This window comes from Mesoplodon mirus (genome assembly GCF_964341445.2).
Source record: "Mesoplodon mirus genome assembly, chromosome: 2".
NCBI classification, from domain to species: domain Eukaryota; kingdom Metazoa; phylum Chordata; class Mammalia; order Artiodactyla; family Ziphiidae; genus Mesoplodon; species Mesoplodon mirus.
In genome coordinates this window covers 215,662,990-215,690,080 of record NC_138977.1, presented here as the reverse complement: position 1 = coordinate 215,690,080, position 27,091 = coordinate 215,662,990, and the positions used below count along the sequence as shown (strand labels likewise).

General features: G+C 35.6%; 2 protein-coding genes across 2 annotated transcripts in view; both read right to left on the bottom strand.

Moving 5' to 3' along the window:
• The window catches only part of ATRNL1 (attractin like 1), a 707,592-nt gene that overhangs the window by 458,989 nt on the left and 221,512 nt on the right, over positions 1-27,091 (bottom strand). The gene's annotated exons all lie outside the window — the stretch shown is intronic.
• LOC309798691 (metal-response element-binding transcription factor 2-like) lies at positions 10,250-26,860 on the bottom strand (the record flags this gene model as incomplete). Its single annotated transcript, XM_082611196.1, has 4 exons — positions 26,687-26,860; positions 25,750-26,606; positions 11,300-11,452; positions 10,250-10,369 (listed from the first exon to the last, which is right to left on the bottom strand). The coding sequence occupies exons 2-4, from the start codon at positions 26,395-26,397 to the stop codon at positions 10,250-10,252; spliced, it is 921 nt and encodes a 306-aa protein (XP_082467322.1). The 5' UTR covers positions 26,398-26,606; positions 26,687-26,860.

The window sequence follows — 27,091 nt, the reverse complement described above, 5'->3', positions numbered from 1 at the left end:
TGGAAAAGACAAACATACACAAGAGGAATATAGGGGATGGGATAAAAGTTTGGGGGATATGTATTCTCCCTTAACAATATGAGGAAGAATTTTCAAGCCTGAATAAAGATTTAAAGACATTTATAGGTAGGGGGAAAAAGTTGTGGGAATTCATAAATCACATCTTTTTCATACTTCTGGTATTCTTTGAAATTAATATATTTTCCCCCTGTTTCTAAACCAATGAATCTGTATTTTAAAAAGACCTCCTCAATTGTGTAATGGAGGAAAGTTTTCTCTAAATCTTCCAGCCCTAAATTCAGGAGTTCAAACTCTAAATTTATATAAGCAGATTATAACAAAATGAAAGAACACATGAGCATTCAAACTCATGAATTCTAAGTTAAATTCTTTAAAACTACGGTTAACTATAGCAGTGGGAGAAAATCATAAGTATTTTGAAAATTTCTGAAGCTCATATTCTTTCAATCCCTATTTCTACAATTCAATTAAAATGACAATTAGTGACTAACAGAGATATAGCTTGGCTTTACATAATGCTACTTCTGGAATGCCATCCAAATTTAATTATTATAAAATGTACACAAGGGTAATTGTACAAAGTGACTCAATATTTAAATTATATGCAGAATTTTAAAAGGTGAGAAAATTCTTCCAAAAATGTCTTTAGTTTGAGTAGAGTTACATAGAACTGAGGAATAATTTTAATACATACATATTTTAATTAATGAAGGGTCAAACAGTTGAGAATAATAAAGTAAATAATCAGTTACATTCTGAATGCAATTTTCAGTCATGTGCTTGATAATTTTTTGCATCCATGAAAAAAAAATGAGTTGAAGAGTAAATACTTTTCTACAGTAACTACAAAATTAAAGTAGAAATATATAGCCCTTTATACTACTAACTTTATTCTCTGGAAAAAAGGAACTTAGGGGTGTTAGGTTTTCTGTGACTTCTCCAAAAGTTACTCTTTAAATGTGTGTTATATAGTAGTTTTCTAGCTTTTGAAAATGATCATACTCATTACTGCTAGGTTAAGCACTTCAGAATCTATACTATTCCTATACTATTTGTCCCTTCCTTTAGACACCTAATTAAATCCTATCACTCTGTACCAAGTATATACATAAAGGACTGATTTACAATACCATTACAATTCCTTTTTCTCTCACAGAAAGTAAACTTGACTTGTTGTAAATGGGTATCACAATACTATTTTTAGAATAGGAAAATATTCAACATAATATTCCCTGCAGTGTTATGCATGGTATTCCCTGTATATCTTACTGCCTAAATAGGTGGCTTTCAAGTTCACATAGCAATCTAAGATGAATAACTCTGACAAATGACAAGGAATTTCAAGTACTTTTTAATTTATCTATGAGTTGACTTTAAGAGCTCCAATACGAACCTATTTTCCAATACAGAAGATATGAAGCTTTCATTTTTGTTATTAATAATTAGTTTATTCAAATTATATAATAATATATTGGACTGGAAGTTATTGTAACATGTTTACCTTCAACATAATATAGTTTTTAAAAGGAATACTTAAAATTTTATTTTCTCCAAAACACAAATTTTCTCAGAAGGATGAAATTATATGCTCTTGTTTAGGAAGTAACTTCTGCTGGCTTTCATAACTCAAGCTCAGAATTTTGACACAAATAAGGAATTAACACCACCTTGTTAAGAATTAAACTCAGAGGCTTTATAGAGTTCTTGAAGGTATCCAATATAAAAATGACATCCTCTTTTATATTTTCAAACTCAAGAAAGCAAATTAGAAACATACACTGTCTAAAAGGTTTTATATTAATAATTATTGAAAGAATTTTGAATGTATCAAAAGTATTTTCAAAATATATAATTATGAGTTGAGTTTAAACAGCAATTTTTGGTGTTTTAATTTCAGGTATTATTTAAAGAATCACCAGTGCTTACAAACAACTGAGGAAATAAATAGTTGCAAAGGAAACATAATGAAAGTTTTAGGCATAAAATTCAGCCTGAAAAACACAAAAGTAGATATAAATAAACTGAAAGATATTCCTCATTTTTCATTAGGCTATCTCAACATCATCAGGTTGTTAGTTAATTTCAAAGATAATGGTTAATTTGATCTAATAAAAATTCTAATGAGCTTTAAAGGAGCTAGAAAAGTTGATCTTAATGTTCACATACAGAAATAAACATACAAGAATAGCTAGAAACAGCAATGAAAAGGAAGAGCTTTGAGGGGAGTTAGACTGAAAAGACATTAAAACATACTCAACATCTATAAAATTAAAACAGTATGGCATCAGTACATAAATAGAAAGATAAATGGTACGGATGAGAAATTCCTGAAACAAAATTTCAGAAATTCCAGAAAAGTCTTGAAATCTAGTATAAGATAAGCATAGTGTTCTGAATGACTGGAGTAAAGACATTCATCGTCTTAAATGATATTGAGACAACTGGATGGCCATTTGGAATAATGTAAGATTAGACCCAATCCTCACACCGTACACACACACAAAACACTAAACATAACCATAGAAGTGATATCCCATCACCTTTGCTAAATTTTCTAGTTTAGAAGCAAGTCACATGTCCTGCCCAGACTCGATGAAAGGGGATTGTACAATAATGTGTGAATACCAGAAGGCAGAGATCATAGTAGTCACCTTAGAATCTGTCCACAATAATATTTTTGTTATACATAAAGTTTTTATTATATTTCAATACAATTATTTGAGATACGAATATGTACTAATCTAATTCATATCATACATAATTTGAGAAGTTAAAGTATTTGATCAAATTCAAACTCAGATTATAAGAGGTAAAGAGAATATGAAGGGAAAAGTATAGATATAAATAATAATTCTTTAAACAAATTAATATTGTACTATATAAATTACATTAAAAATAATTCTGATATGTAAGCTAAGTAATGATTTTAAAATTCAGCATCTCTCTGTATAAATATTAGATACAAACATTAAAAGCCTCAGAAGTCTTCTGCATGGCTTAATTAAAAACATAACTTCAAAGTATTTCTGTGTCTAAGCAAAGAGATAATCATCCTCTATTCCCACTAAGCAAACAGCCAGACCTTTTTATAAAACAGATTTAGGCTGAAATATTCATTAGGGACTTGGAAAGGATAAATATTATCATTATATGTCACCTAAATAATGGTTACCATTTATCTGAATGATCACATTACATGATAAGTATCACTTTCTAAAAAACAGAATATAAAATAATTCCACATTTCTAAGTGTTAAAATGTAGCACTTCATTTTGTTCCTATTGATTTAAATATTTAAATATATATACATATTTTATCATAAGATATAATTTTTCTACTCAGAAGCTAAAAAGAGGGACATCTAGTTGCTATAATTTTGAAATATCATAACAGATTATTTAAAACAGCTGAGAATCTGATAAATAAATTTGTGTTTTTATGAAAACTTATGAAAGTTATACATAAGGTAAAACACCCTTGCTTTTGCTTTGTTCTTCCTCTAAAGAAACCCATAAAAATAATACCATATAATATAAACAAAAATATGATATTAAGTACTATAATAGTATTAATATTGATACCACACTTCTCAGACAATGTATCCTAAATAAACAATAAAAATTCAGACATGAAGGTATGGTAAATACTGAAATAGAACCTGAGGAGATACAGGTTCTAGAATTGTAAGGCTGTTTATGGATTTCAAAGTCCAATAATAATAAACAGAAGTAACTAGGTAGTTGAAGACTACTAAAAACAGTAGGTTTTATTTTTTTAATGTTTAAAAGTATTGGAGAGCAAAAGAGTGAAAAATTACCAGGCCAGGATGCAGAGAAGAATGGACTCCCAGGACGTAGAATCATTTTGGGGATCCCTTTTTCACCAATTATGAATAGGAACAGCATTTCACAGGAAAATGATTGGACTCCAGGGCCACCAAAGGTTCATGAGCTTAGTCTCAAAGCGTAATCTTAGGTTTAAGGTCATAAAAAGGCCTTCCAGAGACTGCAGATCTACTTTGAACCATCCTTATCCCTGAAAATGATTAATGCTATGTGCCCTCAGACACATAGCAGAATCAAATTCCCCTAAGATTTAATCCATGGTCTCAAATTTTCTATAAATATATTTTGCAAATATGGTATCAGTACAAAATAAAAAAATAACTGGGCATGGAAATAGGTAAAAAACCAAGAACAGGAACCAGGAAAAACAAAGGATGATGGAAATAGAGCCATGGGAATTTAGATATTATCTAGGAAAAGCCAATGGCTTTAAAATAGCTATTATATTGGAGGAGATAACAGGCAAGATTAAAAATTTGTCTAAATTTCATAAACTATAAAAGGCAAGCAAAAACTATAACAGATTAAGAATAAGAATTTAGTCTGAAAAACTGGAAAATATAAAAACAAGAAAATGAAAATACAATAACCAAAATTAGGAACTGAATGGATGAGATTAACAGCAAATTATACACAGTGGAAAAAGAAAAGTAAACTGAAAAATAGGTCAGGAGAGAGTGGAAAAATATGAAAAAGACATAAAAGTTCTGGTGTTACTGGACCCCAAAAGTAGAAGACAGAAAGAATGGAGCAGAAGCAACATTTGAAGTGTACTGGCTGAACTTCCTGAAATGCCCAACATGATAAATGAATAAATAATAATAATAACTAAGCAATCATAGTAAAACTGGTAAAACAAAAAGAAAAAATTCTTAAAGCCAAAGAATAAAAGAGACTTAGGATGAGAATAAAACTCTGAATAGTTTATTACTTTTAAAGAAATTCAATACTTTATATCTTATTTTAAAGAAGTAATTAAAACATGCCCACAAAGAAAAACCTAAAACCATCTGGCCACCTTGGTGATATTACCTAATACAGGGGAAGACAAGGAAGTCTCAAACAGAACCCCCCAAAAGCACTAACCATATGGAAAAGACTGATATATTCGATATTAAAATTAAGAACTTCTCTTCATCAAAGACATACAAAACAGTGTGAAACCCAATCCACACAGTGGCATTTACCACACATATCATCAACAAAAGACATGCATCCAGAATGCATAATACATTATTACAAATGATTAACCAAAAGAGAATACTATAGAAAAGAATCACAAGAAACTTGAAAGAGCACTATTTCATAAAAGAGGAGTTCAAATGATGATTAAACATATAAAACTTTAAAAATATTATACATACTAAACCTTTAGGAACTAAAGAACCACTTCAGTTCTTAAGAAAATGCAAATTCAAATTACAACATATCAGTTATACATCCATCAGAATCTTTAAATTTAAAATCTCTTATAACACCAAGTATTGTCAAGACTGTAGAGCATTAAGTAAATCATAGAGCCCTGGAATGAGTACAATTTCATATAACAATTTTATGAGTTAATCCTCTAAAATTGAAAAAATGGATGCCCAACACAGACCTATCAAAAATGTATGCACTTGTGAACCAGGGGACATAGATGAGAATACTCATAAGCCCATTAGTTGTAATGGTGAAAAAACAAAACTAGAATTATCAAATAGAAAAATAGAAGTGATTAAATGAAGTGTGCTATAATCATACAATGAAATACTCTACAGCATTGAAAATAATCAAATTATAGCTACATGGATGCAAGAATATGAATGAATATCAAAACATTATGATGAGTGAAATACACACAAAGAATATAGCAACAGACTAGAAGAAAATATTTGCAAAAAACAAATCTGATAAAAGATTGTTATCCAAAATATATAAAGAACTGTTAAAACTCAACAGTAAGAAAACAAACATCCCATTTAAAAAAATGGGCCAAAGATCTGAACAGATATTTCACCAAATAAGATTACAGACGGAAAAAAAAATCATGTGAAAAGATGCTGTACATAGTATGTCCTAAGGGAAATTCAAATTAAAACAACGAGATACCACTACACACCTATTAGAATGGCCAAAATCCAGAACGCTGACAGCACGAAATGCCGACAGGTATGTGGAATGTGGAGCAACAGGAACTCTCAGTCTTTGCTGGTGGAAATGAAAGATGGTACAGCCACTTTCAAAGACATTTTGCCAGTTTCTTACAAAATTGAACATACTGTTACCATATGATCCAACAATTGCACTCACTGGTATTGACCAAAAGGAGTTGAAAACTTACGTCCACATAAAAACCTACACATGGTTGTTTATAGCAGCTTTATTCATAATTGCCAAAATTTGGAAGTAACCAAGATGTTCTCCAGTAGGTGAGTGGATAAATAAACTGTGGTACATGCAAATGATGGAAAGTTATTCAACACTAAAACGAAACGAACAATCAAGCCATGAAAATGCATATTCCTAAGTGAAAGGAGCCATTCTGAGAAGGCTATATCCTATATGACTCCAGTTACATGACATTTTTGAAAAGGCAAAACTATAGAAACAGTACAAAGATCAGTGGTTGTCAGAAGTTAGGAGAGAGGGAGGGATGAATAAGAGAAGTACTGAGGATGTTTAGGGCAGTTAAAGTATTGTGTATGATACTATGATGATGAATACATGCCATTACATATTTATCAAAACCCACAGAATGAATTCACAAAGCTAAAAGTGAACCTGAATGTAAACTCTGGACTTTGGGTGGTAATGATGTATCAATGTAGGTTCATAAATTGTAACAAATGTACCTTTTTGGTGAGGGGTATTGATAATGGGAGAAGCTATGCATCTATGGGGTAGGGGTATATTTCTGTACCTTCTGTTCAATATTGCTGTGAACCTAGGACTGCTATAAAATTAAAGTCTATTTAAAAAATCCAGATTTACAAAACAAGTCAATGAAGAGATTTTTTAATTAACAATTTAAAGTATTTGAAATTAAGAAACAATTTAAAAATAATTACTGGATCAAAATAAAATAAAAATTGAAATTACTGATAATTTAGAAAATATTTCACATTAAAAATACAAACTGATGATTGATTAATTTGAAACAGTGAATAACTGTGTGTGTGTATGTGTCTGGTTTTGGTATGAAGGAGATGCTGGTCTTATAGAAAAGAGTTTGGAAGTGTTCCTTCCTCTTCAATTTTTTGGAAGAGTCTAAGGATAGTTAACTCTTCTTTAAATGTTTTATAAAATGCACCTGTATAGCTGTCTGGTCCTGGACTTTTGATTGTTGAAAGTTTCTTGATTACTGATTCAGTTTCATTACTGGTAATTAGTCTGTTCGTATTTTCTACCTGTTCTGGATTGAGTCTTGAGAGATTGTACATTTCTAGGAATTTATCCATTTCTTCTAAGTTGTCCATTTTATTAGTGTATAATTGTTCATACTAATCTCTTATGATCCTTTGAATTTTTTTGGTGTCAGTTGTAACTTTTCCACTTTCATGTCTGATTTTATTTATTTGCACCCTCTTTTTTCTTGATGAATCTGGCTACAAGTTTACCAATTTTGTTTACCTTCTCAAAGAACCAGATCTTAGCTTCATTGACCTTTTCTATTGTTTATTTTAGTCTCTATTTATTTACGCTCTGATCTTTATTATTTCTTTACTTCTGTTAACTATAGGTTTTTTTTTTTAACATCTTTATTGGAGCATAATTGCTTTACAATGTTGTGTTAGTTTCTGCTGTATAGCAAAGTGACTCAGCTATACGTATACATAAATCCCCATATCCCCTCCCTCTTGTGTCTCCCTCCCACACTCCCTATCCCACCCCTCCAGGTGGTCACAAAGCACCGAGCTGATCTCCCTGTGCTATGTGGCTGCTTTCCACTAGCTATCTATTTTACATTTGGTAGTGTATGTATGTCAATGCCACTCTCTCACTTTAACTATAGGTTTTGTTTGTTCTTCTTTTTCTAGTTCCTTTAGGTGTAAGGTTAGGTTGTTTATTTGAGATTAATTTGTTTCCTGAGGTAGGCTTGTATCGCTATAAACTTCCCTCTTAGAAGTGCTTTTGCTGAATCCCATAGATTTTGGACCACTTGGACCACTGTGTTTCCATTTTCATTTGTCTGCAGGTGTTTTCTGATTTCCTCTTTGATTTCTTTGTTGATCCATTGGTTGATTAGTAGCATGTTGTTTAGACTCCACATGTTTGTGTTATCTGTGGTGGGTTTTTTTTGTACAATTGCCCATTAAAATATGCAGAGGTTAGGGGCACCAACCCATTGCACAGTCAAAAATCCATGTATAAATTTTGACTCCCCCCCAAACTTAACTACTAATAGCCTATTGTTGACCAGAAGCCTTACCGATAACATAAACAGTTAATAAACACAAAGTTTGTATGTTATATGTATTATAAACTGTATTCTTATAATAGAGTAAAAAGAAAATGTCATTAAGGAAGTCATAAAGAAGAGAAAATACATTTTACAGTACAGTACCCAATTTATCAATACCATAAGTTTATGTCGTCTGTTCACAAGATGAATCATCTAACGGTACCTACATCAATGTTGTCTTATATGGCACAAAGCACTGTAGATGTTATATGTATTACTAACACTAAACATCAATAATGAAAAAATGTGAAAATGAAATTTATACTTATTTACAAGTATAGCAATTCATGCTTTGATAACAAAAAATCAGCAATATGATTGTTTTATGGTAATGTAGTGTAATCAATAGGGTTGCTTCATGGTAGCTTAGCCTATACACTAATGAATGAATAATTATCAAATTTTAAAAAATCTACAAACAATAAATGCTGGAGAGGGTGTGGAGAAAAAGGAACCTTCTTGCACTGTTGGTGGGAATGTAAATTGATACAGCCACTATGGAGAACAGTATGGAGGTTCCTCAGAAAACTAAAAATAGAATTACCATATGACCCAGCAATCCCACTACTGGGCATATACCCTGAGAAAACCATAATTCAAGGAGAGTCATGTACCACAATGTTCATTGCAGCTCTATTTACAATAGCCAGGACATGGAAGCAACCTAAATGTCCATCGACAGATGAATGGATAAAGAAGATGTGGCACATATATACAATGGAATATTACTCGGCCATAAAAAGAAATGAAATTGAGTTATTTGTAGTGAGGTGGATGGACCTAGAGTCTGTCATACAGAATGAAGAGGGTCAGAAAGAGAAAAACAAATACTGTATGCTAACAGATATACATGGAATCTAAAAAAAAAACAAAAAATGGTTCTGAAAAACCTAGGGGCAGGTCAGGAATAAAGACACAGACGGAGAGAATGGACTTGAGGACACGAGGAGGGGGAAGGGTAAGCTGGGACGAAGTGAGAGAGTGGCATGGACATATATACACTACCAAATGTAAAATAGATAGCTAGTGGGAAGCAGCCGCATAGCACAAGGAGATCAGCTCGGGGCTTTGTGACCACCTTGAGGGGTAGGATAGGGAGGATGGGAGGGAGATGCAAGAGGGAGGAGATACAGGGATATATGTATAGCTGATTCACTTTGTTATAAAGCAGAAACTAACACACCACTGTAAAGCAATTATACTCCAATAAAGACGTTAAAAAGATCTCTATGGCATACAGTATTACAGTCATATTTACAATACAGTATCGAAAACATTGTTACTTTCATTTAAAATCCAGTCAGTGATGATAGGCTGATATGCAGTTTCTCCAACTATAAGAGAGAGAGGCATACTGTACAGTAAGGTAATTCTTTGAAAGCAAAGTTATAAAACAGTAAGAAATTTAACACATTAATTTTATATTACTATCACTCACTTTATGCCTATGTAACGATAGACTATCCATTTCAATACAAGTCTTGCACACAATGACCTACATGATGAATACTCAGATGATGATGACGACACAAAAATGTCTCACACAGTTCTTGTCATACAGTTACTACATTTTCACAGGAAAGCACTCACACATACACAAGAGATAAGTTGATTAACTATATGGCATGATGATTATTTACTATTCATTAAGTGGAAGTGGATCATCTTAAAGGTCTTCACCCCTGTTGTCGTCACGCTGAGTAGGCAGAGGAGGAAGAGGTGGAGGAGGGGAGGCGGAGGCAGGAGAGGCAAGCACACTAGTGTAACTTTACAGAAATGTGCTGCGATTTCTGTCTGACTTTTTTGTTTTTTCATGTCTCTAAAAATTGTTTCTATACAGAACCTCTCCTCCACCATTTGCTTTAGTTTCGGCGGCCATATCACAGAAGCCTCCAATGTCATGAAAGGAGTTAGGAGGAGTCTTGAATAACCGGAACCCTATGTCAAACTGTCTAATGTCAATTTGTTTTCTGGTGCTGCTTCTTCTACATCTTCTTCCTCACTGTCTGGCACTGGTTCAGAGGCACTCAACTCCATCAAGCCGTCCTTAGTTAATTCCTATGGTGTGGTACCTATCAGCTTTAGAATTTCTCCGAGATCCATATCTTGAAACCCTTCAACCTCCACCTTTTTTTTTTTTTTTTTGCTATATCCACAATCTCTTCCACGATTTCCTGTCTCTGTCATAAATCCCGTGAAGTCATGCTCATCATCTGGACAGTTTTCTCCAGCAGGAATTTATTGGTTCAAGCGCTGTAGTTCTCACAGCTTTTTCTATAACACAACGGCATCTTTCAGGGTAAAATCCTTCCAGACTTTCATGATGCTCTCCCTATCTGGGTTCCCTTCCATAGCACTGACAATCCTGTGCGTAGAGTACTGTGCGTAATGAAGCTTAAAGATCCTTATGGATGCCCTGATCTAGAGGCTGAATTAGAGATGTTGTTAGAGGGCAAGTAGGCCACTTTGATGCCGTTGGTGTTGAACTCATGGAGACCTGGGCGTCCAGGGGGCACTGTCCAATAGCAAAAAGAACTTTAAAAGGCAGTCCCTTATTGGCAAGGTACTTCCTGACTTTAGAAACAAAGCATCAATGGAACCAATCCAAAAAAATGGTTCTCGTTATCTAGGCCTTCTTGTACAATCAAAAGACAGGAAGCTGATATTTATCTTTTCTCTGCTAGGCTCCTGGATTAGCAGCTTTATAGACAATGGCAGTCCTGATCATAAACCGGACTTCATTTGCACAAAACAGTTGAGTTAGGCTACCCCTTCCTGCCTTAAATCCTGGTGCTTGCTTCTCTTCCTGACTAATAGAAGTCCTTTGTAGCATTTTTTTCCTAGAATACAGCATTTTCATCTGCATTAAAAATCTGTTCAAGCAGATATCTCATCAATGATTTCCTTAATGGCGTCTGGGAACTCATCGGCTCCCTCTCAGTCAGGAGAAGCTGCTTCTCCTGTTATCTTGACATTCTTTAAGCCAACCCTCTTTCTAAAATTATCAAACCATCCTTTGCTGGCGTTAAATTCTTCAGCTTTAGACCCTTCATCTTCCTTTTGCTGTAAGGTGACATATAATGACTTCACTTTTTCTTGAATCATATTAGAGTCTATAGGTATGCCTTTCTCACAACAATCCTGCACCCACATAAGTTGCATTTTCAATATGAGATTAAAAGGTATTATGCAATGAGTACAAGGTTTGAGCACCTTCTGGAGTAGCTTCAGTGATGGCTTCAAATTTTCCTTCTCTGTTTTTGACAATGGTCCTTATGCTGGATTCATTTGTCTTGGAATGGCAGGCAACTGCAGCTGCAGACCTCAATCTATAGTACGTATCAAGCAATTCAGCTTTTTCCTGTAGTGTCATGACTCTTCTCTGCTTCTCAGGAGCACTTCCAGTATCACTAGTGTCACTTCATATGGGTCCCATGGCTTCATTTAATGTTTACAATATTGCACTAAATACGATGAAAAATACACAAGAACCACGAAAGCTCACTTTTCACTGTGATGTGCAATTTACTGGAGAGAAGAACTGCTCATGCAGATATGATTAGCGTCACAAGGCATTTTAAGTGGATACTCAACACTTGAGCTCACAGCAATAGTAACAGAAGTGGCTACAAAATTATTACAGCAGTAAAGTATGTAGTACAGTCAATTTTATGCAAGTATAATTTAATGCTACATTTTTACATTTATTTACATTAATCTCAACTGTGAATGGCGCCATGTAAGAGCTGTAAGTGTATGTATAACTTTCGATAAATTTTAACTTTCTATAATAAATTTTAAATAATAAATTTTGTACATTTTATGACAGTAAGTGATAAAATAAAGTAGTATCTACATATATTTTATGCATTCATGACATTTTTCTTAATTTTTTCAATATTTCTACACTATAGGGTTTGTCTGTAATTTTTTCAAATTGTCACAAATATCCAAAAATTTTTCCAATATATAATGGAAAAAAGTCTGTGTTTAAGTGGACCCATGCAGTTGAAACCCTTGTTGTTCAAGGGTCACGTGTAGTTGACTTCTAGTCTCATACCACTGTAGTTGGAAGAGACGTTTGATGTGATTTTAAACTTCCTTTACACCCCCCCAACATTCAATGTTTTTGATATCACATTTTACATGCTTGTTCTGTGTATCCCTTAACTACTTATTGTGGATACAGAAGATTTTATTACTATGTTTGTCTTTTAACCTTTCTACTAGCTTTAAAAGTAGTTGATCTACTACTTTTATTGTATGTTTGACTTTACCAGTGAGATTTTTCCTTTCATAATTTTCACATTTCTAGTGATGGCCTTTTCTTTCCCACTTAGAGATGTCCCATTAACACTTCTTGTAAGACCAGTTTCGTGGTGCTGAACTCTTTTAGTTTTTGCTTTTCTGTAAAACTCTTTATCTCACCTTCAGATCTGAATAACCTTGCCTGGTAAAGTATTCTTAATTGTAGGTTTTTTCTTCTTATCACTTTGAATGTATTGTGCCAATCCCTTCTGGCCTGCAAGGTTTCTGCTGAAGAGTCAGTTTATAGTCTTATTTGAGTTCCCATGTATGTAACTAGTTGCTTTTCTCTTGCTGCTTATAAAATTCTCTCTTTAACTTTAATTTTTGCCATTTTAATTGTAATGTGTCTTGATGTGGAGCTCTTTGGATTCATCTTCTTAGGGACTCTGTATTTCCTGGGCCTGGATGTCCATTTTCTTCCCCAGGTTGGGTAAGTTTTCAGATACTATTTCTTCAAATAAATTCTCTATCCTTTTCTCTCTCTCTTCTCCTTCTGGGACCCCTATAATGCAAATTAGTACATTTGATGCTATCTCAGAGGCCCCTTAAACTATCCTCATTTTTTTCCATTCAGCTTGGGTGATTTCCACTACTCTGTCTTCCAGATGGCTGATCTGTTCCCCTATCTGACCTAATCTACTGTTGATTCCTTCTAGTGTCTTTTTTATTTCAGTTGTGGTATTCTTCAGCTCTGTTTGGTTCTTCTTTATACTTTTCTAACTGTTCATATTCTCACTGTGTTCATCCATCCTTCTCCCAAGTTTGGTGAACATCTTTATGATCATTACCTTGAACTTTTGATTGGGTAGATTGCTCATTGCCACTTTGCTTAGTTCTATTTCAGAGGTTATGTCTCCTTCCCTCATTTGGGACATATTCCTCTTTCTCCTCATTTTGCTCAACTCTCCATGTTTATTTCTGTGTCTTAGGTAGGTGGGTTATGTTTCCCAATCTTGGAGAAGTGGCCTTATGTATAAGATGTCCTATGGGGCCCAAGAGTATGCTCCCCTCTGGTAACCAGAACTATATGGTCTAGGGGTGTCCCCTCTGTGGTCTGTGTGTGCCCTTCTATGTGGCACAGTAGACCACTGTCAGCATGCTGGTAGGCAGAGTTGGCCCCTGGCCTGGTGAGCTGCGAGGCCATGCTTCACATAGTGGCTGGAGGCCCACTAGAGTGCAGGGTAGGCTTCCCGTATGGTTGGCTGAACAGCCCAGGGGGAGTGGATGGCAGCCACAAGGCTGCTTCCAGCTCACTGGTGGTCAGGGCCAGGTCCCCACATGGCTGTCTGCACTCCCCTGGGGGGCTTGGGGCTTGTGCCAGCTCTCAGATGGGTGGGTAAGCCCCTGGTGCTAAGAGGCTAAAGGGAAGATTCCAAGATGACACTTGCCAATGCCAGTGTTATCACAGTAGAACAAGATCTCAAAAATGTCTGCCACCAGTATCTCCATCCTCAGGCAGACACCCGGCTGCCTCCTGCCTCACTGGGAAGCTCTCCAAGATGAGCAAGTGGGTCTGACCCAGGCTCCTTTCAAATTACTGCCTCAGCGCTGAGAGTCAGAGCATGTGAGATTTTGTGCACACCCTTTAAGAGGGGAGTCTATGTTTCCAATAGCTCTCTGGTTCTCCTCAATGTAAGCCCTGCTGCTTTTCACAGCCAGACATTCTGGGGGCTTGTCTTCCTGGTACAGGACGCTTGGACTGAGGGGCCCAATGTGGGGCTCAGACCCACTGCTCCTTGGGTGGGACCTTCACAGTTGTGGTATTTCTCTCATTTGTGGATCACCAAGCCAGCAGTGTGGATTCTGACTATACAGTGTCGCCACACCTCCTACTCATCTCATTGTGGTTCCTTCCTTATGTCTTTAGTTGTGGAAAATCTTTTCTGCTAGTCTTCATGTCACTGTCATAGATAGTTGTTCTGTAAGTAGTTGTAATTTTGATGTGTCCATGGGAGAAAATGAGTTCAGGGTCTTCCTACTCTGCCCTCTTGGCCACTCTATCTACTGTACACTTATTTTATTCTAACAATACCAACAGTGCTATATGTATGAGACCTATTCTGATATCCTAGAGTTAAAACCACTTAACTTTGTTATGTCTGATGTCAATGTAATAATCAAACTGTAGATCAAGGACTATGCAAAATCTCCTAAGAGACAGCCTTCAATGACAATAGCTCTGATAAAAGAGATGGAGAAGTCTGCAAAGGTTTTAAGAGATGAATGGGGATCAAAGAACAATCTGACTCTAAATACTCCACAGATACTTCATTAACCTAACCCTAGAAGTCACATTTAATGAATAGGTTATTTAAGGTTATTCAAATGAAAGTGCAATAAATAAGGATGTCACGCAAGGTGCCAAGTGAACGGTAACTACTTGTGGAAGGGTAAGCTAACTCCTGCAACAAACAATCTGAAAACCTAGTTTTACACAATAAATGTCTGATTGTGGCTTAATGCATAGTCCAGTATAGAGGAAGAGTTATTCCATGCAGTTTTCTTGGACCTGGGCCGTTCCTAAGCTCTGCAATCTTTTAGATCCTCATCTTCGTCTCCATTGAACTGTTGAATGAGGAAATAGAGAATGTACAGCACAAGAGATTTTAGGGGCCAGGTCTGGAGTGGTGGACATTGCTTATGCCTATTGGTCAGAACCCAATTACATGACCTCCAACCTAACTGTAATAGAAACTGGGAAACATAGCCTAATTTGTTTACTAAGTTTTCATAGTTGACAACTAAATGAAATTCAATCTAATAGAGATCTGGAGGATGACGTGTTGACTTAGAAACACTGATGGCAGAGCTAACACCTAAATTCGAAAGTACATTCCTAATAGTCCAAGAGTTTTATACTCAGAAAGTCACACTCCAAAAGAGTTCAGGTATTTACTTGACATGGGAAGTATTTTAGCTCAAGTTGACCTTCCTACCTGGAGAAGTACTGTTTTTCCCCATTCCCAAGAAGACCTATAAAAAAAAAGGGAGGAACTGGCAGCCATAAAAAGGAACAAAATTGGGTCATTTGTAAGAGACATGGATGGACCTAGAGACTGTCATACAGAGTGAAGTAAGTCAGAAAGAGAAAAACAAATACCGTATATTAACGCATATATGTGGAATCTAGAAAAACGGTACAGAAAAACCGGTTTGCAAGGCAGAAATAGAGATACAGATGTAGAGAACAAATGTACGGACACCAAGGGCAGAAGGGGGGTGGGGGCGGTGGTATGAACTGGGAGATTGGGATTGACATATATACACTAATATGTATAAAATAACTAATGAGAACCTCCTGTATAGCACAGGGAACTCCACTTTGCTGTACAGTAGAAACTAACATCATTGTAAAACAACTATACCCCCCGAAAAATAAATAAATACAATTTTAAAAAGGGAGTAATTGGGAAAAACAAAGTCCTAAAATACATTAATTTATATTTGTTTTTTGTGGGGTTTTTTTTGCGGTACACGGGCCTCTCACTGTTGTGGTCTCTCCCGTTGCGGAGCACAGGCTCCGGACGCACAGGCTCAGCAGCCATGGCTCACGGGCCCAGCCGCTCCGTGGCATGTGGGATCCTCCCAGACCAGGGCACGAACCCATGTCCCCTGCATCGGCAGGCGGACTCTCAACCACTGTGCCACCAGGGAAGCCCTATATTTGTTTTATAAAGCCCTTACTATGTGCCAGAAACTAGTCTAGAAAGGAAGGCACAAGTTTGATTGTCCAAAAATGTAAAAGGTATTATTGGCATCATCCTCTGCCTCCTGCCACCAAAAAAAAAAGAGAGAGAGAGAGAGACTAGATATAACAAAATAGATTAAAATGGGTAATAATCTTAGATATTGCTGGTCTAAAGGCAAACTAGTGAGGAAAAAGTGCTCAGGAAGAAGATTCGCCTATGGCAAGGACTATGTATGTATCAAGAACTACTAACTCACAGCTGTTTGGAATGCTTGTAATAAAGCAAAATTTTGATCTGCATCGTAGAATTTAAGTCACCATTTTCCAGGAGATTCTTCGTTACCCTAATTTTGAGAACCAGTGTCTTAATCCTAACATAAGTAGCTATGAAGAAGTTATGATCACTAAAGAGGAAAGATATAAGGAAGAGAAAAGGAGATTCAATTATGAATTAAATTACTAAACTTAAAAGATCCTGCTAATTAATTGTGCCATATATCTCAGTAATTATAATTCCTAATATGTTTGAGAAATTTTATCTTCAACTTACTGTGGATAAAAACTAAAACATGATTCTGGATCAACCCACCAATTTTGATTAATCTGCCAACATAATATCTAATAATATCATGAATGTGTATAATTTTCTCCAGAAGGAGCTAAATTGCTCTAAGATCTTATATGCAATAAATAAAGCAACAAAAGTTTTTTGGCTAGATAAAGGAAAACACTAATTAATTAGATCAGTGGTTCTCAGTGGAGATGAATGTGTGGGTAACAATTAATTACCTCTATAATTATGGAGTTCTAATGGAATGTACTACAATGGCTAAAAGGGAGGCCAAGGATGACAGATATCCTGAAAGCACAAGGCAACTCCACATAACAAAAAATTGATCCAAATCCCACACAACTTTTGGATAAAATAGCAGATCAACAGTTCTTGTTCATAATTATTTGACTGTTGAACCTAATTCCATTTTACCTATAAATAGAATAGCTTTGCATGTTTATAACAAACAGTGAATTTTCTAGGAATGCAACTACCATGTAACTTGAAAATAGACCATGTATAATTTTATTCAGAGTTTAACTAAGATGTGTTCATCGTTTTAGAAAACCTCATCAAAAATAGCTATGCCGTTCATGGTATATATACAACACAAATCTTGGAGTATGCCATGTGTCTAGAGAATATTTGAGACTCCTTTTAAGAAACTAAGAACCAAATTTTATTAGTAGTATAGACTTGTGAATAGCACTAGATTTCATTAATATAGTGATGAAAATTGTTATTTTATTCCTATACTATATACTTTTTAAAAATGTGTAGCCCTATGGTATAAAATCTATGTGATAAAAATCACATATTAAAACTATGTATTTGGGGATTGCCAATTATTTTTCAGCTGGGAACTCTGACAATGTTCCCAGAAGCCCAAAACAACTCTACTGGCTCTGGTATTACTATATCTTTTTCCAAATTATCCTCTATTACCTATTTCTATGAAATGATATAGTTTCCAAGATCTTTTCAAATACCAGAAATTGAATGTGTGCCTTGACATGTGGTATGGTTTCAGGATAGAATGTATATTTTCTGTGATGTTTTATCATAATCTTGCCCATATTTTAATCTAGGGAATTATTTTGGCACTAACAAATAAGACCCAGCTAATATTTGAGAATATAATACTTCCTCATTTTCTCCATTTCAACAGACTGTTATTTGTCTTGGTATAAGACCTCTAATTTCTGATTTACCATCTTCACTGGGTCCAGAATGAATGCAAGGAGTTTAAGGGACTCCTTGCACTTGACCCTTTCTACCTAATGGCTCCTTTCCCACAACTCAGAAGATCAACCTGAAGAGTCTGCCAGCTGCTACATTTATCCATTCCAATTATGCACTTAGGGGCAGGAAAATGACCACAGGGTGCATTTATGGACCAATGTATTCAATTAAACAGATTTGGACCAAAATTCCATTTATTACCTGGTCCCAGTAAGTTTCCATTCTAATAAAGGGGCTATGGCTCTACATCTCTAAATACCAGTAGCACTCCTTAATTTTTAAGATAATTAATTATGAAAATCCATAAAGTTCTAGAAGGTGCTATTCCATCACCATTGAGAACCACCTAATAAATTAATGTATTCCTTTGTGCAACCAAAATATTTTGAGCTTCATAGTTACTGTGTACAATATATAACAATACTTTCTGTAGGACTTTTAGATATTTTCTGGTAATAAGAAAGATTAGACAGGTCTAATCCAGGGCCGATCCAGAAACATGTTTTTTTGTTTCTTTTTTTTTTTTAAACATGCAATAAATGTTAAGATAAAATTTCCCAATGGTGTCTTCTGAAATATTCACATAACTCCTTAAATACACACTAACAATACTGAACAGATTTTTAAGTGAATATATTAATGTTATTTTGGTGACCAATACCAGGCCAAACACCTTATCCCAAAGCCCTTCAAAAGTATGTGTGCACCATTTTCCAGTGACCAATTATGTACTAAATGGCTTGAGGTCCCATTGGATAGAATGGAGGAGAATGTACTGTGTGTATTGATGAGATGGCATGCATGGTTCCTCAAAGGAACCCAACCACTATTTTAACTGATGGGCTCTGGGAATCAGAGATTCAAATCAGAATCATGAAAAGACTGAAGGATCACAATTTTCTACTAAGGCAGCTGACATCAACCTTCTGCTTATTGGTTCATGATTTTTTCTGGTGATACAAGTCCAACAATAATCTAGTTGGCTGCCAATTTAGCTCATCCCTCAGAACTCACTTAGGCATTTCCACATGTCCCTGTTGGTCATCTGGTCTTGCTGACTATTAAGGTAATTATATCTATATTTAAGAGTTAAATGTCACCATCTGGCTTCTACTGTTCTGGAATCCTGACATACACATTGTCACTAGAGAGCCCAGCTGACTGGAAGCATTTTCTACTGTCTATCAGGACCTACAGAGAACAGCCACCACTGAGTTCCACAGGTTCCAGGGCTCCCCTTACTGCTGTACTCCTTATTGTCCTAGTGAAGGAAGTGTTCTGGAAGACCTCCAAGAAACTATAGTCAGTTAATGGTCAGTCTGATATTATGTAATAAATGCATTCCAATACATCCAACTTCCTGAGTTTCTGACCCCAGTGCTCAAAATTTCCCAGTCTGATATTATGTAATACATGCATTCCAATACATCCAACTTCCTGAGTTTCTGACCCCAGTGCTCAAAATTTCCCAAGACAGTTCCAGCAACTCCCACCTCACTAACTAGAGGCAAGCATCATGTGCACACTTTAAAAAGCCATCAGCAACTCCAGGTAAACTCACTAAGATATGAAATCCTGAAATATAGGAGAGTGACACCATATCAGTATAGTTTCCCCTCTCCAGTCTTATATCCCATGTCCCTAGGTGCAACACCCTCACTGTGCACTCCTGATTCCTGCCTCTGTATACTTGCCAGGCTCTGCAACTTTCTGAGTGAATAAGCTATCTCTTTCTATAGCAGAGGCTGTGTTTTCCCATTCATGCTACACTGAGACCTGACGCTTCTTACTGATCTGAAGACAGTAAGTAGAGGCAGGGGACACTCTGGAGGAAGACATCTTTTTAGGAAGCATAACACTCAGGTGAAATCTTTGCACTGTGTCCAGAGACAAGGAAGCTATTCTACTCTAGCAAATGACAGAGGGCTACTTCTTCCAGTCAGGAGTGTTCAAGAGAATCTAGGATTCAGGGTTCTAAGGTCGTACTCATAAGTGTCCCCACTGTAGGCCTCAAAGTCTTACTCCTTTGTCATCAGTCAACGACTCTGGCATGGGTAAATTGTCATGACTGAGCCTCCAGTTTCATCTGCAGTCTGCCAACCTTATGATTAACTTCTGGGCATAATTTTCAAGATACTCTTCTCTCTGGCTATAGAGGATGAGAGTCTTTAAATGCTGTTATGAGGTCCTCTGATGTTCACATTATGCCTTGAATTGATGGAATCCTCCTTCTTTAAGCCTTCATGGCAATTAACAAAAGCTAGCCAAGTTTGTAAGCATAATTACCATCGCCCCATGACTTTCAAGTGCTAAAGTTGCTACATAAACTAGTACTTCTCCCTCAACCTATACTTTATCCTATCAAACACAGTTAATATTCTCAATAATTATTACAGCACACCAGGATAATCACTACCCCACTCACCATTAGCATTGTAGTGCTTATTGCCATTTGATAAGTCATCCAATTATAAAATGCTATGCTGAGTGTCTATGATCTAGAACTGCTTCCAGTAGCGACCAGTTTAGTCAGAATAACCTCAATGGCAGATGCTGAAATAAGGACTTGGATGTGGGTATTTGCCAAGGAGAGTTATCTCAGGAAGCATTGGTGACAATGTGGGAAATGGAGGACAAACTCCCATTCCTCATTGGCCAAGGATTACCCATACTGGCATTAACTGCTTTACACTTCCTGGTTGCACCTGGGCAGAAATGAGTAGCTTTGGAACTAAAAGAGAAACAAAGATTCTCACTCTTTATGTGGAATATTGGAAAGTACAGGAAACTGTCCACTGCAGCCTTGATGAAACCCTAAAAGCCATGAGAGTTGGCAAGATGTATCGTAAGTATCTGCCAAAACATTTTATCAAAACTTCTTTCACCTATTTTTATCTGATTTCCCCTTAATTTCCCACTGAGGAACATTAGTTTCTATCAGTAGGGTTGTTAGAAGGCTGAAGGAAAAAAAAATTAAATATTACTGACCTTCATTACACATACATTGAAAATGACAGACATTATATTTTACATAATGCAAATATGGGTCACCTTCACACTGTAAATTGAGAAATTTTACAAAACTAATATGTGTGTTTTCTTTAAAGTCTGCATGTTGCTCCTCAAAAGTAAACAATTTTCCTAGAGAATACCACTTCACTCATTTCATATTTATTTTTATATTATAGTTTACTTTTCCATTAAATTAATTTTTAACTTACCATTTTTGAGTTCCAACTGTGTTTAGGCCAGGGCCAGAATGAGAACTTTACCTTGGCAAGATCAATAATTTGGTGTCCCTTTAAATAAATATTTTGACGCCATACTGAAGCCCTGCCCATTGTGTCCGTTATTCCCTTCCCCCAGCATTCACCACAAGAAATTATCTCCAATTTTTTCCATGGGCAGTTGGTGCGGTTCATGAAAAAAAACTCTAAAAAGTGTGTGGACCCACCAATTCCTCGGCCTCAGGACCTTCACACTATTGACGATGAGCACTTGAGCACCAATTTATCAGCCACCTCAGCTGGACTCTGCTTTTAAGCTTCCCCGTGGCTTCACTCCAGGTTAGCCAGTGTTCCTGTCTCATTTCTCCCTGAAAGCTCTTGTTTCTCTTTAGAGTTTCAGTCATTTGGTTACCCCGTAATCTCAGTTCTCCAACACTTTCAAGAAAACTCATGAATTTGCAGTTTGCCCAGCTTTTCTTTCTTTCATTGTAAAGGTGGGAACAATGCTTTTTCCAGCTCTCTACATCTTGAGCAAAAACTGGAAATGTTATCGTTCATTTTTACTTGTTTGCTTTACTGATGTGGTTTCCCTTTCTGTTTACTACATTCTATACCCAGAAAATTTTAACTCTTCCTTCAAGTTCCATCTCAAATATGCTTTGCTCAAACTTTCCTTATTCTTCCATGATAAATCAATCATTCCCTTTCAGTACTCCTTCACTACTTTCTTCATTCTGTTCCATTAAATAAATTTATTGAACACTTACATTGTAGTACTGATGCAATGGTCCCTGAAGAGGTTCACTTAATAAAGGATACAGGCAAGTACATAGATAATGCAAGGAAAAAATTAGTAAATAGGAAGAGAACCAATTTCAATTTGGAGAGGTTATGAAAAATACACAAATGAGATGTGATGTCTGACTACATACTTAAAGCCAAACAGAAATTACCCTGGGAAGAGGAAAGAGTTCATTCATAAGCATCTCAAATCACTAATGTATCAATAATAAATTAATACAGTATATTTTGGCTAGTGTCTCCACTGCTAGCCTGAAAGAAGCTTTAAATAAAATCCATGTGTTATTCATCTTCATCAAGAGTAGCAACCACTCATTTAATAATTGTTTACTGACTTGAGCGACTAGCTTTGCTTCTTAAAGAGAGCATTTTTTCCAGTATAAGCACACTGCAGGAAATTATTGCTTTAAGTATGAGGACCCTGTTGTCATCACTGCCCTATACTCAAATAAATAAATTAAATTAATAAAACAAATATTTACACAAATATAAATATATATTTAATATAAATATGTAAATAATATACATATATTTCTATTTTATAAATATATTTTATATTTGTATACAAATAATATATGATATATATTATTATATAATATAAATCTTATATAAATAAAACAAATAAATAAGTAAAACAAAAAAGTAATGTAATTCTATCTACAAAAACTGTCCACAAAATACTCTCTACAAATTAGTATTCCAAGTTTTCCTCTGCTTATAAAAAATTTCCCGTTTATAATAACTAGGGAAAAATGTAATTTCACCATTCAGAACTATATAATTTATTTTTCTAATATTTCATACATATGCCAAATCCTGTACCTCTGTATATATAAGCTTAGAAGCCCATGAGTTCAGTGAATTAAAATACTGTCTCTCTTACCTGGAAACAAAAATATGTTTCTAATGTACTACATCACATAACAGATAATTATTATGGATGGTTATACCATTTGTGCAAAAGTACAGTACAAATTTAAATTATCAGTGTTTATAATGATGATGGAATCTCACAACAAAAATAGAGTATTCGTTGCTTAAGACCAAGAGCTACTACACAATTCATTGGGGGAAGAGAGATGCAAGGAACAGTACAAAATGAAAATGAAGGGCTCTCGTTAAAAATTTATTAAGAATTTTAATATGGCAACAGAAGAACATTCGATCAGGCATGATGCCCTTCTAAGCATGAGGCCCTGTGTAAATGCACATGTCACACACCCAAGAAGTTGGCGTTACTTATGACAACCAGTATGTAGCACTGCAAAATACTGGAGGCATCTCTCTGACTTAAAGCATAGGACTCTGATTTTTTTTTTTCAGGTAACCAAAGATTTACTACTTTAATAATTTGGAATAATACATTATTTGTATTATCTTTGTTTCTATTACCACAAACATTTAGAAGTAAACTAAATGAAAACACTGAATAAATATTACTGACAAATTTTATGGTCTCTATCATTAAAATCTCACTCTAAAAACCAATTACAATATTAACATGAAAATATTAATACAGAGGATTAAAACCTGAGCTTCCATCTGTAAATAACTAGTCTGAGGATGGGATGACTAACCTAAGACGTCTGAAATATTTTCTTTTTTTTAATGCAGAGAAAGTGCAATGAGAAGTGACTAGAAAGTCACTTGTTCTGATAATAAATTTTATGGCTCTCAAAAATGAAAACACTCCTCAGAAAAGTAAAACTTTTCTGTTGTAAAGTTATATTAGATTGTAATCATATTTTTCTTAATTTTTAAATAAAAGAGATATATTTTTCCATTTTGGCAAAGAATAGGAAATTGAAATTTCTTATGTGCTAAGACATTATCTCATAGGTTACAGAAAATAAAACATGTACCTATTGCTGAAATAAACTTTTTCTGACATGCGTCAGAAGTTCAGTTGGAACTGAGATACCTGAAATTCATAAACTGAACTCATTTCTTTAAAAAAATCTAATTATGGTTTTTATTATTTTCTATTTTCAGCCTCTTCAATAGAATCTAAATTACATTTTTATTTTAATAAACAATGATAGCATTTGAAATAAATAAAACAACTTGAGTTTGTTTGATTTTTTTGATGTGGACCACTTTTTAAAAGTCTTTATTAAATTTGTTAGAACATGGCTTCTGTTTTTTTATGTTTTGGTTTTTTGGCCACAAGGCGTGTGGGATCTTAGCTCCCCAACCAGGGATCGAACCCACACTCCCTGCATTGGAAAGCGAAGTCTTAACCACTGGACCACCGGGAAAGTCCCAAAACTTGAGTTTTTATATGCATGCCCGCTATCTACGTGAAGTAACCAATGCAGAATTTAATCATGTAAAACACAAAGTGTACTAAAAGGAATATAGATGTATCTGCATATGAAGTGCTGAAAGAACCATAGCTAGAAAGAAAGCATTTCAAATTAATGTATTAGAACATTAAATATTAAGATGACTATAAAGAACACTATACTTAACAATGCCTTACACACTTTTTTCTCCCATTACTAATCAGTTTGTTAAAATTTATCAAATTTACAAGTCACTCACTTTCTCTCAAAAGTCATCTGAAAAAAGCTTTTAACAGAAAACTTAATGAGAGTATTATATTCCAATTTCTAACACTCAAAACATCTTAGCTCAATTGATTTTAATATCTTTGATTTTAAAATCTAAGTATTCCACAGGTATTTATTTTATGCAACTGATCTACCACTAACTTTTAAATAAACGTGTATTATGCACTCCTTGATGCCCCATAAAACCCCCAGAACAACAAAAACTTGATATCTTACTTGATGTGAACCTTGTAAACTGCCTCACGTCTAAAAGCTACAAATGCAGAAACTCTTCCTAAATTTCAAATCAGTTTAGTTTTTACCTCAAAAAGTAATGCATGACTAATTCCACATATTATAAAACAAAAAATTTAATGTCCGTATTTTAATATTTAATATCTGTATTTTAATAATTCTAAATAAATGCTAAAAACAAGGTAAATATTAAAGTTACTCTAGTTATTTTCTTCTTTGTGCTATTCTGTAGTTTCAAAATCTTCAATGAATATGCATTAATATTTATATTGCTTTTTCAAAAAAAGACTCTTTGTAAACCAGCATGAGTGGTTACACTTTGCAAACGAAAAGCAAATGAGATGTCAGAATGAGGGGGATAATCTCCAACTCAGGTAGCTTCACTCTCTAACTTAGCTAACACTATTACCAGGTCTCACTATTCCTGGAAGTTAAAGATATATAAGGGAGTACCAACAAGAGAGGAAAGAAGAGTGTTGGTTATATCTCTAAGTTTGTTTTATTTATTTATTTATTTTTTGGCTGCATTGGGTCTTGGTTGTTGTGCGTGAGCTTTTCTCTAGTTGTGGCTAGCTGGGGCTACTCTTTGTTGCAGTGCATGGGCTTCTCATTGTGGTGGCTTCTCTTGTTGCAGAGCACGAGCTCTAGGTGCATGGGCCTCAGCAGTCGCGGCACGCGGGCTCAGTAGTTGTGACTCATGGGCTCTAGAGCGCAGGCTCAGTAGTTGCTCCATGGCATGTGGGATCTTCCCAGACCAGGGATTGAACCCATGTCCCCTGCATTGGCAGGCGGATTCTTAACCACTGCGCCACCAGGGAAGTCCCCATCTCTAAGTTTAGAGTAAACTCTCCAGGGTGCAATCTATCCCAGTTTTCATTAATGTATGTCATAAGCTCAAGTTCAGAATCAAAGTATTTCTTCTTGTGAACAACACTTAGGTTGTAAAGGCATAGGTGTGCTATATCTACCCATTGTAATGGTAGACGTTTGAGGTATTCTGGTCCAGAACTGCAGACAGAGCAAATAAATGTATAAAACCTGTCTCCAAATAGCATTGGCTTTTGAAGGCATTGCACACAAGCTTCATGAAACCACTGTTTACATTTGCAGCACTGTAGCATCTTTAAATACCAGTCTCCAGGGCCTCCACAATAGCAGTAACATTGCTGGACATTGGTTTTATGACCTGCATCCCATTCAAGGTCTGCCACACTATAGGGTAATGTTTGCTTCATGACTTGCAATGCTTTGGCATTTGGTCCTTTCTTAAGCGCACCACCCCTCTTTGTTGTTGTTGCAAAAACACACTGTCGACAGAGCCATTTTTCATCTGAATCAATCACACTGGAATCAATATGAGGTGTGTGACACAACTGATGATATCCTTGGCCACACTTATCACATATAACCATTTCATTGGGAGCTTCTGAATACTCTTCTTGACATATTGTACAGACCATTTCCCCACTTCCGGTGGCTCCTGCCTGTTTGAATGTCCTTCCAGAGAACCCAGGATTTAGAACTGTCTTCAAATATGATGAAGCAGCTCTGTTTCAATATGTTTATCTTTTTGATAGTTCCAAGATAAAACAAGCCATCTGACCATCTAGCTAGGACATCCTGACCCTCTTCAAATTTACATGCTGGCTTTTTTGACTTTATGTCCATCCTGTAAAGACAGCTTGGTCAAGCTTGTTGGGGTCTTTTGGTTTCGACGTAAAGGAGATCACTTGTGGACCACTGAATTACCTGCCCCTGTAGAGTCTCTCATTCGGTCACTTCAGTGGTGCCAACCGCTTCATACAGGAAAAAACAACCAATCACGACCCCGTGGGCGCTTCCCCTGCGAGTCCGAGCACTTACCGGGCACCCGCCCCACCGGGCACCCTGCACATACACACGCACAAACCGAGGTCCTGGGGACGAAGGTTTGGCGGGGGGAGAGTGAGCATTCTTACACCGGCCTCAAACACAGCCCACTTCGCTACAACCCTTCGCCATTTTTCAGGACTCTGATTTAATCTCATTGGTACTGAGAACAAAATAGCCTTCCTTAATAGGAAGTTCCCTAAGATCGTATGCTTTGACCTCATTTTTAAGTTTGGAGACTATGGAGAAGGAAAAAAAAACTGGTTCTGCTCACCTTCTCTTGAA